Source organism: Columba livia, chromosome 3 (assembly GCF_036013475.1).
Source record: "Columba livia isolate bColLiv1 breed racing homer chromosome 3, bColLiv1.pat.W.v2, whole genome shotgun sequence".
Taxonomy (NCBI): domain Eukaryota; kingdom Metazoa; phylum Chordata; class Aves; order Columbiformes; family Columbidae; genus Columba; species Columba livia.
In genome coordinates, this window is record NC_088604.1 from 23,598,127 (window position 1) to 23,617,989 (window position 19,863).

The 19,863-nt window shown below is 35.0% G+C and overlaps 1 protein-coding gene across 2 annotated transcripts in view; it reads right to left on the reverse strand.

The window, feature by feature from the left end:
• Positions 1–19,863, reverse strand: part of CSMD1 (CUB and Sushi multiple domains 1) — a 1,084,328-nt gene that overhangs the window by 205,119 nt on the left and 859,346 nt on the right. For both annotated transcript variants that reach the window (XM_065056058.1, XM_065056057.1), the window contains exons 22-23: positions 17,670–17,839; positions 9,734–9,890 (exon numbers count right to left, since the gene is read on the reverse strand). In XM_065056058.1, the coding sequence (XP_064912130.1) occupies positions 9,734–9,890; positions 17,670–17,839 (327 nt within the window). The remainder of the gene's footprint in view (positions 1–9,733; positions 9,891–17,669; positions 17,840–19,863) is intronic.

Below are 19,863 nucleotides of genomic sequence, written 5' to 3' on the forward strand. Positions count from 1 at the left end.
GAGCCAAAATACTTCTTGATCATTGGCTATCACCACCTGACACTATTTATCCAAAGTTATTTGTTCTGTCATATTTGATATAAATAATCAGGAATGTAGAAGTACCAGTTGTCAGCATAAAAATTATTGACATGTCTATAATGTATGTAGAATATTAATTACAAATTCTTTCAGCTCAGTTCAATTATGATTGGTACTCTGGTTCTACTGTAGTGCAGCAAATCTGGGCAGTGAAACAATGAAGCCGAGGACATGATGTCCACCTTATCTGCATTATCATGTTTTAACTTTGGACTAGTTTTTGTGTTCATTAGTAGGTGGAGTATGCTAAGTATATCCTTGGAGCACACCTTACAGTCCAGCTTCAAGTTTGTGCCCTCCAAAACCTGTCTTCAATAGGAATTCTGGTAAAAGAAGCAAGTGTTTTGCGTCCCCAAGAGAAATTCTCAGGAGTTCTGTATAGTACAGTGTACTTCTATCAGAAGCTGATGAAGTTCTGAGATATCTGTAAATGCTGTCTTCACCTATTTTGCAAGGAAGAACATAGTTTACTTAACATTCATATATGTATATGTGCAGTTACACTGCATGTAAACCTACGGGGTAGGTCTATAAAGTTGACAAAAGCAAGCAAGACACACTGAATTGCAAGCTATGGTACTCATCTGAATTTTGCTTCCTTCACAACAGAATGCTGAAGAATCTTACTTACATTATGTCTGTCTTTATGGAACATATAAGCATACGGTTATTAGAGACCAGAAAATAGGTTCCCTACAAACACCCAAGAAATTAGGCTGCAGGGCTCTATTCCTTCCTTTTTTTCTTTCTGGCTTAGTAAACCTTGTTCACGCTTTGGCACAAAGAATACTATGGCAATTAAAACTTTATCTATGGAGATGGCAGAGAATAGTTTTAAAATAGAGGAAATAATTGAACTGACAGTAATAAACATAACATTGCAGCCCTTTATACTGTGGTCCCATAGTACAAATTTGTCCAACAATTTCTGGCAGCTTAACTTTATTTAAAAGCTTTATACTGGGTGAACTATTGTTTGTTGATGCTATTCAAAGTTTATGCCAAACCATACATAAAACTGGCATGAAAGCACAAAATACTCATAATTTTGCTTCTGCATGATCTAATAAATTTTACAGGATTTCAATCATGTTTTGATGCCAGATTTGGATCAGATTTACACTGCTGGGTGTTCTGATGCTACACAGGATCGTTTTTAATGATCATGGATCCTTGACCTCAGATACGATCCCAGAAAACTGCAACCACCAATTCAAGAAATACTGTAGCCACCAAGCTGTATATACATATATATATATGTATGTTTGGCAGAAATTTCTTCTTGTATATTCAAAAAACCCACGAACATTTATTGTAACTTTGTACACTCTGGCAGTTTGTAGTATGAACTATAAATAGAAAGCCTACCAGACAAAACTGTAAAGTTTTGAAAACTTTGTGAAAACTTTGGAAACATTAAGAACTCTGTTAGTGTTACCTAAATTTCAAGTAATTGAAGATCACAAACATAATCTATATCTTTTATGCAGAATCATTTTTGTTATTTTTGTTATTTAGTGCAAGGCACTTTGGCTTATCACCTACCAAACACTTCAGTGATTATGAATGCATTCATTTCCGCACAGTCTTTTCCAAAATACTCGCTCTTGGAGTAATCAAGTCACCATGAATATGAAGCATGGATTAAAACATGGAAAAAGATTTATACGAGCCTATAAAAAACAGAATGGCACAGACAGGACTGAAAGTTAAGCACCCCCATCATCTGCAGTTGCGCTAACTCTGCCACACACTGACAGGGGAACAACGTTCACACAGCACCTGTTATTCTGGTTAAAGGTATTGATGCTCAACACTTACGAAAATCATTGAAGAAAAATTATTTCAGAGTACTCCTTCATAGGGTAGGACTTGCTCAGATAAAATATATCTAGCTGAAGTTTTATATTTTCATCAGATTGGAAAAATTTTTCTGAGATGGGAAAACCACCAAACTATGGCACAAACATCACCAGGCCAGCATTTTCATCTCCAAAGAATGTGATAATATAACTTTAGAAACAAAAGGTTGATATATTGTTTGCATTCACCACATAAAATGGTTTTCATTCTTTCTGTCTTAGGAAAATAGAAAAAAAAAGGTACCTACTCATTTTAACCAAGTAATATTCAGCAGTTTCATAGATGAAAGGTCTTTTAATGAAAACTAGAAAACAACTTCAATTATGCAGTGTGTTATAAGACCAATATATTTTCAGTTCATACAAAGTTTTAGGGATGTTGAGGGAGTTCATTTTCTTTTTCAACTGATAAGCTTTCTGTATTAACCTATAGCTTTTTTGTGGTGATTTTGCTGTTGTAGCTGTTGTTGTTTTTAAACCATAAAATGATATATTGTTTGTTTGCAAAAAAGTTTCAAAACTTTAAGGTATGGCACCAAAAATACAGATTACACTGTACTGATTATGATGACATGAAACAATGCTTAATTTAATCTAAACACTCTAAATATCTTCTGTTTGGAAAAGAGCACTGGGAACTTTAGTTGCAGGTAAAAAACATGACGTGCAAGCAAGGCACAATATGAAATGTAAACAGAGAAACAGGTAACCATTGGGACTTTTTGGTTTTATGCAGCTATTCCTTAAACCCTAATTTTATCCAAATTATTTTTAGATTGTACAATTTGATATGTTACTTATTCTGTGAGGTTGATGCATACATAGGATGTATTTAATGAATTAGGTTATGAAACTGAGGTTCAGTTTCATCCAGAAGAAACAAAACAGAAGCAAAAGCATGGATGCTTTGAAATTCACGTCAATGAAAAATCCTAGTAAGCACTTATGTACTGATAATTCTGAATCTGTTGTTCAGGATTTTTTTTTTCTATGCTTTAAAAATGAATGCAAATTCGTATCTATCTCATGAAATGTTTTGATTAAAAAAAAATCTTCCCTTATCATGTTGTCATGAACAGATATATCATTCAATGCATAGGAGAAGCACAGCTTTGAGAATGTGGCTTGATTATGTAAGTGTTGAATCTGTTGGAAGCAGAAGGCACCTTACTTTTTTGAGGGGGAGGGAGGAAAGAAACTATGATGCAATCATGTTATTAAACAGGATATCGTAATTCTTGTATATGAGTTAACTGAATTAAAATTTTGAACAAACTTTTATTTTGGCATTTATTAAGTTTTACTTCTCAATTTTGCAACTTTGACATTGTTTTAGAATATTTAGAAGTTTTTTTTTCTATGTCTGCAATATAGCTTTCATTAGAGGTTAGTCACATAATTGTACTACTCTTAAATTGACCTGTAAATATATATATATGCATAGATTAAGACATACTAATTTAATGATTGTTCGTTTTGTTTATTTTCATTTAATTTAGTCTTACATTTTCACTGCAGTGTGTGAAGGTTCTCTTTGGAACAGATCTTATACACCAATTAGTTACTAAAAGGAAACTGCAAGAGTATCTTTTCATTACTGGATTGTTCTGCTCAACTGATACTATACAGCCTAAGGGAAGCCCACCATACTTCTGAATTTGAATCTGTATGCTAGAATAATTGACTGAGTTTGCAGTTTCAGCACATTGTTTTCACTGGCGTTCTTTTAATGTTTCCAGTTACTGTAGAATAGGAAATGAACTAAATTAAATTTCAGTTCAGGATTCTCTTAATTTAATTTCCAGGTTTAAACCATTTATATGAATTTAGATTTTGCTAAGTCAGATTCACCTTCCATGCACTAACTTTCACAATCCCTTGAAATAAATAGAAGAGAATGTTTAGAACACATAACTTAAACTGAAAATTAGAACTAAGTCTTCAGCAATAACAGAATAGTATGAAGGCCAAATCAGTGTATCATGTCTGAGAAATGTATTTCGAAATTCTTTTTCTTAAACTGAGACCAATCAAAAGAATAATGTAAAATGCTAATTTTGCATACTAAATACAGAAGATGATAAATGTAAATAAAAATATAAACCCTACATTAAAAAAAAAAAAATCCTAAATCTGTTTTCTTTCAGAAACATTACATAGAATTTGGTGCAAGTTCTATGGAGTTGAGCACAGCTCAAGGGCTTGACTCTTGCCCCCTGTTCTAGCAGAAATGATAGCCACCCAGAATTCTGCTTTCAGTGAAAGAAGTGGTCATGGATTCTCAACTGGTGAAAGTTAACATTAAGTTAAGGTCTGAGTCTACAAAACATTAATTCTCAACAAGACAAATCCTTACTTAGAGTTTTTCCAGTCCTCATTTCCATCTTAGCAAGAAGTGAAGGAAAATACCTAATTTCACGTCATAGGGAAATGGAGAATGCAATTAAAATACAAGTGTTAAGGAATTATCATGGAACATAATTTTTAATCTATAACAGCTAATAAAGAAAAGGTGAGTGAAAGGCCTTCAGAAAGTTAAAATCTATATACAGAGTCTACCAAAAATCTCTGAATGGTTTCAGACTATAAAGTCTGCAATTAGTTCTGCATGTTTCTGAAACACATGGGAGCCTGCTGTGAGGCAGAATATACTGCTGAGCAGCTCAGTGCAGCCAGGCACATTCTTAAAGATAATATCTGTCAGTATTACTGGATGGACCCTTCCACTGACTCAATACAATGGACTCTAAGGCTTATTCTGTAGGTAAGTGAAGCTTTTGATTCTGTTATACCCTGCACAGGACTGAGGAACCGTGACATTGCCATAGAGAGCTAGATAAGCTGCTCCTAAAAAAGTAGATGTCTTAATAAGGACTGAGAGCAACTTCACACCCTCTCAGACAGGCAACTGTCAGCACAAGGAGCTTGGTAAAAGCCCTCAGGCTTGAGAAGAGTCCAAAGAGCAGTTCTGCATAGTGGTAAAGTTCCTTACACATTGTAACCCTGGGATGCTTTCTCAGGATAAGTGGATGCTATCATGAATATAGACATCCATTTCAAGGTACCAAGAGAAGAAATGAGTTTTGGGAGTTCTAGCCAGCACTGTAAAGGGAGTGTTTTCTCCTCAGCTGTATGGGAACTTTTACTGTGAAACCAAGAATAGACAAGCATTCTAATGGGAAGCACAGACACTGCCTTATTTGTTGCAGCGTTTGTTTTGAGATATGAAGATTAACTGTTTTACCTTCTTTCCATGAGTTTTGAACATTACGTAAAATGGCAATGCCTTTAAAAGACAACCAATGGCACGGATACTGGCAAACAGAAATCATGAAAGTAATTTTTGCATTGATATCTACATGCACCAAATAAGATACAAGTAAAATTACTGTACAACTTCTCTTCACAGGAGTTAAGAGTGATCATTGTGACTGTACAGTATAGTGCTGAGTACACTGTGAGCTGCACAACTCCACACAGACCACAGCGCAGTCAGCATTGCACAGTACTGGGGGTGTCAAAAAACATTTGTATATGACATGTATGATAAAGTCTGGAGGGACTGTTTTTGTTTTTCCAATAGCTATGAAAAAAAGAGACTATGTTCAAGGAATAAAGGTTAAACACTAGCAAGAAAGCACTTGTGACACAAGTGAGAGTAAGTTCATTCACATGATGAGTTAAAACAGCCACAGTTAAAATTTCTCTTGTGTCAGGACCATGATAGGGGAGTGGTTGGACACCAAAGGGAGACTTCTTGTTTGCTATTCAGAGGCTGCACTGCATTACTCCGCATTTAAAGTTGCAGTCTGTTACTTTCACAAGACAGCTGTGTTTTGCTTTTACTGCCTATCAGTGTGTGGTGTCAATAAAATTTCATTTGAATTTGAATGTCAATTTAACATTAAATACTACTGACCTAACAGCATGAGGAAATGACATTTTCTAAACCAAAAAAAGTAGCTGTCACACGAGTCAGTTGTAGCTACAACATATATAAGCTTATATTTTTACATGCAGATCTCTATTGATACCCTCTAGTTTTAGGAAATTAAGGTAATCTTAAAAGGTTTTTTTTTGTTCCTTGGAAATAAAAATATGTTGGGGAGGGAGCAAAGAAAAACTTGGCTATTTTTGCAAGCTCTGTTTGAGAGAAGTAAGAATAATGTAATGGAAAAATTGTAAACTTTTGGCTTCATTCTTAAGATTAAAATAATACACTAATTCTTCATATTGAAAAGCTCTTACTTCCTATATCGTTGGTATATAAGAGACATTTAAGATCGACTAATCTATTGAAACCTGGCATTATCCTCAGGTAAAAAAAACAAAATAAGGCCCATCAAGCTTGTTATGATTTCCTCAGCACTGAGATATGAATGTTCACAGTCATTCTTTCTGACACCAGCGCAGAGGTGTTATAAGTGGAAACAGACACTCTCCTCTATGCATCTTAACAGATTTTCTCCATACTTTTAAGGAAATGACTTTATATAAACTTGTTTTACATGAAGTAGAAAAGTTTTCTTCTTTGTTTCTCTTGGCTCTTCTCCTCTCATTGACTCAGCTATTGCTCAAATTATAGTTTCATTGACTCACATTCACATATACTTAACTCACCAATCTCAGACTAAAATACAAACAAAATGTTATTGTCTCAATTTTTCTGAAATAGTTTCCTTAAATACAGTTACTATACTTTCAGTCCTCAGTCAAAATATTTTTTTTTGTTTCTCAAAAGAGTTGAGATAGACTACAGATTTTTTCATGATCCTTTCCAGTAAAATATCTATCTACCCAGTGTACTAAATGCATTTACTTGAAACCGTCTTGTTGTTATACAACAAAGAATAACATTACTATAATTTCTAGCCTCCATTCATTATTGTTCTTACCCTGAAGTGATTTCCTGTATAGCAGATTTCATTAGAACTTGAATCCTTTGCAGATTTCCTTTCAATATTTTCTTACATACTGATTTTTACAATTTATACAAGCAACTCAGATTCTGAGTTTACAGAATTCTGTTTTATTATGTCAGTAATGAGATTCTGAAAACAGAAATAAAAGTTTCTTTATTCACATTTCTGTTCTCATGGATCATTAGCTTTTTCTTCTGTTATATTTGCAAATTTAACATGATCCACAGAATTCACAAAGTTAAAAAAGATGGGAAAGTTGTTGCACAGAACTGAAATAATAAATATTTAAGTTAATCTTAATAATAGCACATTGCAATGGTTCTAAAGTTCAAGCTTCAAAGCTGCACTAATCTTAATTTCAGTCGTATTAATGGGAAGAAAAGTACTACAAAGACCAACAATTAAGAGAAGATGATGTATCCCTTGTGGGCAACAAGAACGCAGCAACCAGACAAGCAATAACCAGAACTGATTTACCACTAGATTTATTATACCATCTCTTTTCCCAGCTCTTTCTAAGAGTCTTATGCCTCTGTACACAGTATTGTTAACATTACTGTGGGTATATGACATTATTGTTAGAAGACTCTGTCAAATTGTGTCCACACACTTCAGAAATTGTGAAAATACTTGGAAGAACAGAAAACAGAAACTCAATGCTGATCAAACAGCCAGGAAAAAAAGCCTTAAGACATGAATTATCAATAAATTAACTTACATGGGAAAATCTGGTATGGGAGAGCAAATCTGATTAGAATTGTGAAGCGCAACAAGCTAAAGTTATTGGATGCAGAAATTAAGCAAAATTTTTAGATAAAATGCTATTTCTAAATGGTAGGTGGAACTGATTGCTGTAGAAGGATTTGAAAGGAACTCATTCAAGTCCCTTGAAAATGAACTGATTTAAGTCTCTTGTGTCCAGTTCTGAGGTCCCCAGTTCAAGAAAGACAAGGAACTACTAGAGAGACCCCAGTGGAGAGGTACACAGATGATTAGGGAACAGAAGCATCTTTCTTATGAGGAAAGGCTGAGAGAGCTGGGTCTGTTAAGCCTGGAGAAAACTGAGAGAGGATCATATTTGTGTTTATAAATATCTTAAGGGCTGGTGTCAAGAGGATGGGGCAGACTCTTTTCCATAGTGCCCACTGACAGGACAAGGGGCAATGGTCACAAGCTGAAACACAGGAAGATGCATCTGAACACAAGGAGAAACTTCTGGAACATGCTGTGCAGAGTGGCTGTGGAGTCTCTTTCTCTGGACCTATTTAAAACCTGCCTGGACACAATCCCATGCAATCTGCTCTAGGTGAACCTGCTTCAGCAGGGAGGTTCTACTAGATGATCTACAGAGGTCCCTTCCAACCCCAACCGTTATGTGATTCTGTGAATTCAGAGTCCTTAAAATAAGATTATTTTTAAAACAAATGTTTTGTTCCTTTTTTCAAAGGAAAAATTCTACAGTCTCTATAGGTAAACCAGTGTAGCTTTGACTAGTGCTTCTTTCTAGATTCTGAACAAAATGACGGACTTCATACTATCTAGATCCAAATTACCAAATAAATGATAGAAATCACTTTAATACATTTCATCCAGCCAGAGAAACCTTCCTTTCATTTATGGTTCTGTAAAAAACAAAAACAAAAAAAAAAAAAAAAAAAACACAACAAAAAAGAAAAACACTAAAAGTTGGATAACAAAATTTCAGAATAACAAAATTTCAGATTTACCAGGCACAGTAGAAAGACAGAAGGGAAAGCGAATGATTTCTGCTTATTTCACAGCTGGCTCCATTCCAAAGAGAAACCAGCAGGTACACTAGCAAGGGCTATGATTCAATTTCAGTGTCCCAGTATGATGTGGTGCTCCGCTCTACAGGGTTCAACAGGAGCTCATGGAAGCTGAGGTAAAAGGCAATAAATTGAAGGCAAAAGGAACTTGGGGATTCCTTGAAAACTGGACAAAATATCTCTTTATGTGTCTTGTAAACAAATTAGTTATCCCCAAAGTTATCCCCTCTCCGCAAAAGACTCACTGTTTTGCCAGCTAAATTACTTACATTAACTAAATGCAAACTGTGGTGAAAGTGCACTGATCATCAAAACTTGTTCATTCAGGTTTCCTTCCAGCATACTCCACCTCTATCCTGACAAGCAGTCAGAACATGTTAAGAGTGTGCTTTGAGGCTCACTATATTCTTCATTCTCATTTTTATCTTTGAATATTCAGTTTTTAAAATCTGGCTCTGTGTAAGTTTTCTGCATTTTCACCATTTTATTCAGACTCCACCTGGAGTACTGCATCCAACTCTGGGACACTCAGTACAGGAAAGACATGGATCTGCTGGAGAGAGTCCAGAGGAGGCCACCAAGATGATCAGATGGATGGAACACCTCTTCATGAGGAAAGGCTGAGAGACTCAGGGTTGTTCATCTGTTAGAAAAGAAGGCTCCAGGAAGACGACATTGTGGCCTTTCACTACTTAAAAGAGGCCTATGAGAAAGATAGGGACAGACTTTTTGGCAGGGCATGATGTAACAGGACAACGGGTAATGGTTTTAAACTAAAAGAGGAGAGATTCTGGCTAGACATGAGGAAGAAATTTTTTACAATGTGGGTGGTAAAATACTGGAACAGGTTGCCCAGAGAGGTGGTAGATGCCCCATCCCTGGAGACATTCATGGCCAGGCTGGATGGGGCTCTGAGCAACCTGATCTAGTTGAAGATGTCTCTGCTCATTGCAGGGGGTTGGACTAGATGACCTTTGAAGGTCCCTCCCAACCCAAACTATTCTATGAGAAATCACTGCAGCTGAGAAATACACATCTCCCCACAAAACAGTCAATCAGACCATATTTGTGAGCTACTTACTTGTGTAAGTGAGCTGGAATCCTTGGTCAGTATCAGATCCATTGGTATTAAATTCTATCCACATATGGTTAGAGGTGCTATTAAGGGTAACTCCCATCATGTCATTTTTGGTGAAGGCTCCCAGAGAGCGCGAAGAACTGTCTTTTCCATCATATACCTTATATAAACAAAATAATAGTATTAAACTTATCATCAAATATAAATATTTGAAAACCATTAGTTTATAAAATACTTAGCTTATACAAGTTAGCTATGTATTGCCAATAGTTGCTCCAAAAAGTAAATGTTTCCATTTTGCAAGCTATGTACCATTTGGTTATGCAGTTCAGTGAAGTATAGAATATTGTGTCACCCTTAAGGTGTGTTATAGTCTCTTTTTGTTTTTAGTTTTGTGAGTTCATCTTGAATGAAATTAATATTTATAGGCAACTCTATCTTCTGAAGTTTCATAAGCTCCGATTACTTTTCATTATTATTCACAAATGCCAACAAAAGTGTAATTTCTGAAATCACCATTGAAATAAGGCTGTAAGAGGCAAACATAGCTTATACTTTTATCTCCTGTCTGGAGATATCAACAGCAGAACTGAGGTACTAAAGTCAATCTGTCACATTTTATTTCAGACCATGAGCCTGCAGTAAATTTCATTTTACTATAGGTTTTAACAAAGAAAGACAGGTCTTCAAAAAGATGTGTGAGTAGAGATATTCTTATTTACCATGTTACTTTATTGAAAACTTTCAATGGAGGACAAAATCAACAATATTAACAGGCATGGACTGAAGCATAGGAGGTTCCATCTGAATATAAGGGAAACTTTTTACCCTGAGGGTGCCAGAGCACTGGAACAGGCTGCCCAGAGGCTGTGGAGTCTCCTTCTCTGGAGACACTCAAAACCTGTCTGGACACATTATTTTGCGATCTGGCCCAGGTGAACCTGCCTTAGCAGGCAGGTTGGACTAGGTGATCTCCAGAGATCCCTTCAAACACCAATCATTCTGTGATTCTGAAACCTCTGTGATTTTTCAAATCCAATATGAATGAGAATGTTCCTTTGATTGTTCACCAATACAGGAAAAGTACAAAGGGCTGCTAGGGGGTGAAAAAAATATTTTTGCTTATTGTAAAACCTTGAAAGCCATGAAGTGACAAAATTGCCTTCTGTGACTTTATTTTGTCTCAACATGAACTTTAAAAAGCTAATTTCTTCTTGACATTAAATAAATCACCTGTACTTTCTCATGGAAAAACAGGCAGATATGGAGTATGTTTCGCACTTCCAAAACACATATCAAACATCATGTGGATGCTTATACAAAAGCAAGTAATGAATATGAACAGCTGGTTTCTAATATGAATTAAAAGATATTTTATCCTGATCCCATATGTCCTAGAGTAAGTGTAGATAACTAGTGCAAAAGCTACAATTACAGTAAATATCGTAAGCTCTGGATCTTCTTCTGTTCATTCTCAGACCTTGTAGTACAGTGAGGATTTATAGTGATTCCAGCCAGAAGCAGGCAGTGATCCATCTAACAATTCAATTTGCTACATTTGAGTGACAGAGACTTCCTCCTGTATGAAAGTGCAGTCAGATCTACTAATGAAATTTAGAAATACAATTTTTTGAGAGGACAGAACACTGCAACTACTTTTATATATTATGTAATGAGCAATAGTTTAAAGCAGAGCTATTTTCTCAGTGGAGAAAATACCAGTGTGCCACCAATATAGGTGAATGTCTTGAAAGTAACTTATTTGTCTCAAGTGCTGACATTAACAAAAACAAAACAATAAAAACAAGGCACTTAAACTTTTTTTAAGAGAAAACCATAAAATTAGTTTAAAAACATACATAGATATAAATAATTACCTTCCCTGAAATAAGCTTTTGAAAAATAATGTGTTACCCATTGATAGAACAGCATATTCTGTTCTTATTACTAAGGCAAATATTTTCTTATATCAGGGCACATAAATGAGCTATTGGAAGACAATCTATTGTATTTAAGAATTGTGCAAGTAGTAACACATACTTAATGTCTATCTCTTGGCAGAAATATGGCTTTAAGCTGTGCTAACAGTATCTGAAAAAATGCTTCCAAGCATCTACCTTTGTCCTGGGCCAGAACTACAGTTCACTTTCATGGACTGATTACACTTTATTTATCATAGCTGGAAATCTATTGTACAAAATAAATAAGCATTCATTCACCATAAGATTTATTTTTTAATAGCATTCTGATCATACATATTATGCAAAAAGCACAGATATCTTGTACTTGTTTTGAGCAATATTACTTTGGATTGAATGATCTATTTTTAATTGTCACTAATAAAAAATGCTATCTGTGTTAATAAAGTGATATTTATTCATCTGTTAAAAGAATAACAGCTAATTACTATAATCATCCCTTAGACATCCTGTTTCAACCATGTTCTACCTCACTGACTGTTACAGATATTCTTCCCATCTTGACAAGTCAAATAATAGTATCTCTCAATGTAAATCCAGAAACAAACAAAAACGTTGCTTTAGGAACTTAAAATGAGATAAGAGGGAATGTGTTAAAGCAGATGTAAAAAAAGCTGTGACAGTTTTTTTACTGCTGACACTTGTCCAGCTGTTAACATCAGAGACATAAGTAGATACATGTTTACTTGAGAAATTGAAACAATGTTAGTAAGCAGATATAAACACTGAATCTCCATTATCTATACTGATAACTTCTTTGAACCATCCTGGGAATGAAAAAGCATTTTTCCTAACAATTCTTCATCATGGTTTAGTAATTGGTGTGAGCCAAGAACCATTCCCAAGAGGCAACTTGTGTGCAACCATAGTGTTCTGTCACATGTGACTGTTGCCAGAGAACACACTTAGTACACTAGTCTAGACATTATCACTATTAACCCATACATAGTGCACATGTTTAACTCAGGATAACCCACTTGAAGTATAATTTACAAGCTACAGCTACTGTTTTGTCTCTTACTAGAAAAAAAAGGAAGATCTATTTGGCTAAATAGATGAAAGACATGAAATTATATTCTGGTTTTCCTCCTACCTCTAACAAATTCACAGTGATTGCATTATCAAGATTTCACTGTAAGTAGTCACTTTAAAGAATTATGAAGTTTCAAATGGCAGTTAAAGCAGGGAGAACAGGAAGCTAAGTGTTAGTGGGTGAGAAAGGGTAAGCTTTAAAATAAACAGATAATCCAAGTATTCAGTTTTGCCATATGCCTCAAAATGGTGATTCTATCTCTCATTTCTTTACTTGAGTTCAGATTTTTTTTCTCACTAATTCAAGTTCAAACTTTGCCATGGTTATAAAAAGCTTCTCCTATGACATGCAGGTCACTAACCTGCATGTAAAGCAGGAAGCATTAGTTCTGATGCTACCTTATGTCTTACTGATGTCAGAAACACCCTCGCAAATCATATGCAATTCCCTATGCACCACAGCCTCAATATTCAGCCTCAATATTCCCACTTGTGCCAACAGTAAATCTGGTCGAATACATACAGCTGGAGCTGGTTTGTATTTTCAAAGTAAGTAAACAGTGACAGAGTAGCAGTCCAGTCACCACAACTTGATTGTACACACAGTATTTATTGTCACTATATCCTTGACACACATTTAATGCAGACTCCCTAGCCCCCTCATAAATCTTTCCTGAGAAAGCATTAGTCCAGGAGCTGCACAAGCCAGGGACTATTTCTGAGAGACAGTTTGAGTGAGCCACCTTGTTTCATAAGATTGGAGAGTTTAATGTTATGGATGTAGTCAACCTGCAGAAGCTGGCCTCCGGGCAGCACGGAATGAACACAGCATTGTTCAGAGCACTGAGATAAATGTAGCCAGATCATGCAGGGATGCCACATTTCACCTGAACTGAAAGGGAAGTGCTTACACTAATGCTGGGATTAATATATGCAGGCAAGAGAAGAGGAGAGTGCTACAATTATTCATGAGGAGAAATGCTCTAATAATGGTGCTGATGTATCTGCACCTGCTGTGGAAATGTGAAAATAGACACTCATCTGAAGGAGAAGGAAATGCTGGCTAGATTTTCTCAAACTCCAGTTTCTCATTCTGATAGTAAAGACAAATGACTTACAACTCAACTTTGCAATTTTCCTTAATTGCAGAGATCTTTGTGGCACAAAAACATCCCAAAGCAAAACACTTCTAAAATATTGCTTTAATGGTTTTAGAGAAAATTCCTGTATAGCTTCCTGACATCTTTATGCATTTTTCTATATATTCCCAAATATTTTAATTAAATCTTCATTGAATTCTTAGTGATACTACCTTAAGAAAATAGTGATATTATGTACTTCATATGACACTCACGATGGGTTGAACTTGGTGTTATCAGGATTGTTTCTCACACTTTTTTCCCTTATTTCACTTTCTCACACACTACTGTGCAGCATTTTTTTTTTGAAATTTCTTAAATACATTTGCCCGAGGCCCCACCACCTCAGCTGGTGGATCAGCTGTGCCCTGCAGTGAGTGGTGGTTGGCCTCTCCTCACAGAGACCCCCTGCAGCCCCCACTGCCAGTGCCCGGGCACCCACACCCAGTACAACCTTATATATGTATATATTATCTTTAAAACAGACAAAGATATTCAAGTGGGAAAATACCCTAAATTTCAGCACAAGGTTTATAAATATTCTTAAGCCTTAGTGCATCCCTCACAAGCTCTCTTCAAAAGAGTCTTGGGGTTTCTGTGCAGATACAAGATAGAAGGTTGGTCTTTATAACATATTTTGTTAATATTTAGGGTACAGATCAGAAAGAAAGCAAACTTCAGAGGCCCACAGCCCTGCCAAAACTGTGGGAAAGGTAAGCCTTTGGAGAGTGTCTTAATTTCCCAACTTCTTATATTGTAGTTCTGGTCAGAGCACAGGGAAATTTATTTCAGTCTTACCTGCAAAACAGGACAGGAAAGAGAAGAGGGAGAAGACAGTAGGTAGTAGATATTTGCTTAAACTAGGATATAACCAAAACATGCAACTACAGTTAAGGAACACTTCTGAATAATTTTATGGTGGTAAAATAAAATAAAATAGAAACCAAAATATTAGCTGAGAATGAACCCATCCCTTCTTGCTGAAAAAGTAGCTGCTGTAGTCCATATTTTTCCTGACTGATATTAAAAAGGCTAATATATTTGAAAAAAAAAAAAAAAGGAAAAATAAAACATTAAAGGAATGCAATAGTGAAATAGTGACCTCTGATAAATTATTGAAGGAGACAATATAGGACCCTGTATGAAGAAGACATCACTCCACATGTGTACCGACAAAACTGACAATTAGTCCTAAAGATGACTAAAGATGATGTAGCACTTAAATATGAGAGTTTACAAAGAGCTGAAAAAGGCTGAAAACAAAATTTTGCCCCTGTATATAGTACTGCCTTGTAGCATCCATTCCTTGAGTCTTCTGTATAGTTACATTCTGTGATGTAAAGAAAGGTAGTGTGGAGCTGTGGAAAGCACAGGCAATGATTGAGGAGCATCTGCCTTAGAAGCAGAGACCAGGTTTGGACAGGAGAAGGCTGAGCAGGGATGTGATTGAGGTTTAATAAATCATGAAGGTATTAGAAAACATGAATGCAAAACTATTCATGGAACCAGTATTGTTAGAGAAAAGGAATATTTAATGAAACTTGATGTTTCATTAATCAACTAACAATGTTTATTTCAAAGAGATGAAAGAATATACTTCTTTACACAGTTTATACTGAACTTCCAGGATTTGTTGTCATAGAAGAGTTTTCTAGTAGTATCAACTATTTTAAAGGACTACCAAAATTCAAAGACAACATGGCAGCAGCAGAGGGACAAGACAGCAAACTGTGGTCTAACTTAACACAGCAGCTGTGGATATTGAGGGAGCATAAGGGCACAGACACCACCTATCACTATTATCAGAGAAAGCACACTGAGTTAGATGGACCACTTGTTGCAACTCAGCTCCATTTGGCAGTCTTCCAGATAATGTCTGGGTAAGTTCAGGGGCTAGATCAAGGGTTGGTTCCAATGGACATCCTGGTTTGGGAATGGAGAGGAAATAGACTTTATTGTTTTAAATGCAAGCTATAGAGACTATGGGAAAAGAGAGTTTAACCATATAAACTGAAGTTGTGCCATGCCAATTGCCCGAGAAACAGAGAACAGGCCTTGCAGTACAGACATCACCACAATTTTGCCTTTGCTTCCTGTGGATCCTCAGGAGTATTGTGCTAACAGACCTATGAAAGAAGAAAGTATCTAACAGATTGCTCAGAACAGCTTTCTCTCAGGCAAATCTTTCTTATATCAAGGGATTATCTCTAAATATGCTTGACATTACTCATGAAATGTTCTGAAAGATAATTGAGTTTCTTGAATGTTTGTTTAGGGCTTTCTAAGATTTTTTTGTTGTTCAGGTAGTTTATTAAATTATTTATAAACTTGATACGTGCAAAGCTTCTGGGAGACTTATGTACCATATGCAAACAGCTCAGTGGGCAATTAAGTTCTTGTCTGCTGCATCTGTTCAGAACAAAAATACTTTTGGGGATCTGCACAGTCAGATGACAGAAAATGCAAGCAAAGGATAATATAGAACACCTATTTTGCCCACCTACTCAATTCTCTTTCATCTGAAAGGAAAAACATAGGCCAAGAGCTTGCAGTGTTTCATACATGGTGGCCACAAAAGCATGGAGGCATTTGTTGTTAGCAATTTTGTCAGTAAAGATGGAGAAAATGCTACTCTTTTTACTGTAACTTTCTAATACTACTGAGGATAATAAAAGATTTGCTTATTTAATGGTCAGTCTAGCCCGTACTTGCAAAATGAACAGGTATAACAACAAAGATATGAGAAGTCTTTCCCCTCCCACCACTGCCTTCATCATAGTTTTAAATTCCTTGTACTTGACAAAACATTTATAACTTCAAATGGAATTGTCACACTTACTTACATAAGTCCCTTAAGAGATAAAAGTATGGCCAATGAGATTTGATCCTTAACAATGATACCTTTAAACTCCTTGTGGGGAGAATTCAGTGCAAATGAAAATAGTAAAACCAAGTTAGAAATGTAAACAGCAATTTCTGACATGTTAAATGAGTTGCTGTGAGATCCCCAGACAGCAAATTGCTAACTGAATCCTGAACACTTGGTGATTTGAAATAGCAATTAATTCTGAAAATTTAGAGACTTAAATTTAAAAGAGTAATTTAATGTATGCTCAGCACTTCAGATCAATGTCATGATTTTCAGTACATGCAAGAATGCAGCAACCATTATTAAGAAAAGACAGATTACGGCCATGCTGTATAAAAGTACATTACATGTTCAAAATCTGTATATGTTTAGACCAAGTTTCAAAGTCTATCTACAACATAAATAATGAAAACCATCTTCTGTAACTACGGTTTTAGTCAATATTACAATGCTATGTGTTAGCTTGCTCCTTTCTGTTCACATGAGCAATTCATTAATTTGAAAAAAAACTCAACAAAACAAACCAGTTTTTGAAAGACAAAATAATAAAAATGTACCAAAATATACTAAAATTAAAACCTGTAAACCTGTGCTTTGTTAAGTAATTATCATGCTACACTTATAAATATTTTCACAAACAGAAAATAATGTAGACACTTTTGTATTCAAAATTCAAGTTCACATTTTAGGTTTCTGTTTAGATTTTAACCCTCTATACATTGAATTCTTTAAAACACCTATATTTTCTTTGAACTTAGTATAAATAATTGAATCTAGTATTAAAAAATTATGCTACCCACATAGAATTTATTCATTTTCTATAAGTGAAAAAACAGCAAAAATAATTGTTCTTTAAAACAGAGTTGTTCATGAAATGTGAATGTTGAGCACAGTAGCAAGTGAAATTATTTTATTTTTACCTTAACAACATCACCCTCACGCAGCTGAAAGCTTCTGGCTCTAAGATGGATCCCTTTTCCAGCCTCTGTTTCAATTTTATAGATACATTCATGGTTGTTGTCATAATTAGACGGAAAATTTGGAGACAGCAATGTTCCTTCATTTCCAGAGACAGTTGCTCCACATTCAGCTAAAGAAAACAGATGCATTTAAAAAAAAAAAAAAAAGTGAATTATCCATTTCAAGAAAACATGTTTTTTTTCAGTAATATTTAGACTCTGTGAAAACTCTAATGTGCTGTCTAGGAAAAGTATGTTTCTGACAGATTTCATCTGTCAGACAAACTCCTAGAAACCCTACCAAAGTTGCTATCTCCTGCATTTCATTCAGTGTGATTATTATGTACACTTAGTGCTTTTATGTATTTCCCTTTACCTCAAATGTATCCCTTGGTCCTTCAATCAGACTAAACTATAATGCAGGTTAGCTGGATTCCATAAAAACTGGATGTTTTGTTGAAATATATTTATTGTGGTAACATTTCAAAGAAATGTAACATTAATTTCACCTACTTCCCTGTTCAGCTTTACAAAGAAGTATTAGAAATAGCAGAAAATGAGCTGCTGAGATAAAAGAAACTGGCAATAAATCAAGAGCATTCAAATATTTTTTTTCTCCATCAGGAACAGAAGTAAAAAACTGAAAACAAATCACCATTTATTGATATCATTCAAAGCCAAGCAGACAGCTCCCTTCTTTTCCAGGTAAAGAGTAGGTGAGTCTTTTTCACAATTATCTGTAGTAAAAACTTAGTGACACTTTCAGTAGATATTTTCCTCATTGCTCCCCAGTAAAGAAAATATTAAAGTATAGAAAGAGCCCACTATCTCATCAAATTATTCCAAATGTGCTTAATAAAGTTCAGCACATAAATGAAAATATCTAAAGACATAGTAAATAATATTAGCGTATTGTTCGAACAAATATTCAAAATGCTTAAAAATAGCCTAAAAACACCTTCTAGAACCCCACAGTAACAATAACATACTGATATTCATTTACAATTTTTTTAGGGTGGATAAATACGGATTTTGATATAAACATAATTAAGATCTCATTCAGAGCTTGTTAAAACCTGATATAGCTATTTAAATATTAATAATAACAAATTGGCATGTAATTGTAAATCAACAGATTTTTTTTTTTTTACCAAATATGTGATAGGTTTTAAAAAAAATCTGTATTTTTCTATAAATGTTAAATAGATTTTTAAGGTTCATAGGATGTATGTTTGCATAGTTTATCAAGTATATATATATATAAAGAATAATTTTGAAAATATAGTCTAAAGACAGACCAGAAAGATATATAAGCAAATAATTCACTTAAACATATTCATGGAGAAATACATACTTTATATTTACAAAGAAACAATCTAAAAAAATTTATTTACATTTCTGCAGCCTCGACCAACAACATCAAATTTGTGTTCTTCTTGCATTTGAAAAGCCTAAAATTAGTAAAATTTTCTGTATTTTAGGCTTTCTCCCTTCGATATAATTGAAAACAAGACAGAGGAAAAAAGAGAAAGAGAGGGAGGCAGTGAGGGGTGGAGAGAAGGCAGAAAGGAGGGAAAGAAAAATCAAAGAGGGGACGAAAGGAAGGGGGAACAAGATAGTCACAGTCTTGTTTGGAGCCTTATTTCAAGTTTACATTCGGGTTCTCCTTAGGCAAAGTGAGGAAGGAAATCACCAATAATCTGGCTCAGAATCTTTGATTTTGCACATGGGTTTAGAGTTCATTTACTGTTCTAAATTACAGTTTTATTTCTCCACTTCCATAGCTTGCTTAGGCCCTAAGCTGCATTACATTTGGTAGGCACAAGAGTGTTAGGGAAGAAGAACCCCTGCCATCAAACTTCAGAAAGCAAAACTCTTCCTTTGTTGATGAGTGTGGGATGCACCAGTTTAAAGTCACTTTACTCTATCTAAATGTTTCAAAGAACTGACAAATTAACTAGATTTTTTATTTTGGTACTGCTTTGGTAAGGGATCTGTGAAATATGTGATTCATATTACATATGGTTACATATACATATCTATATGTGTTTGTGTATGCATGTTCATATGTAGCTATTTTTGTCTTTGATTTTTAGGAAACAGGTGGAACTAAATGAGTTTATAAAATGCAGTTCAATGCCTTGCCAAAATTAAT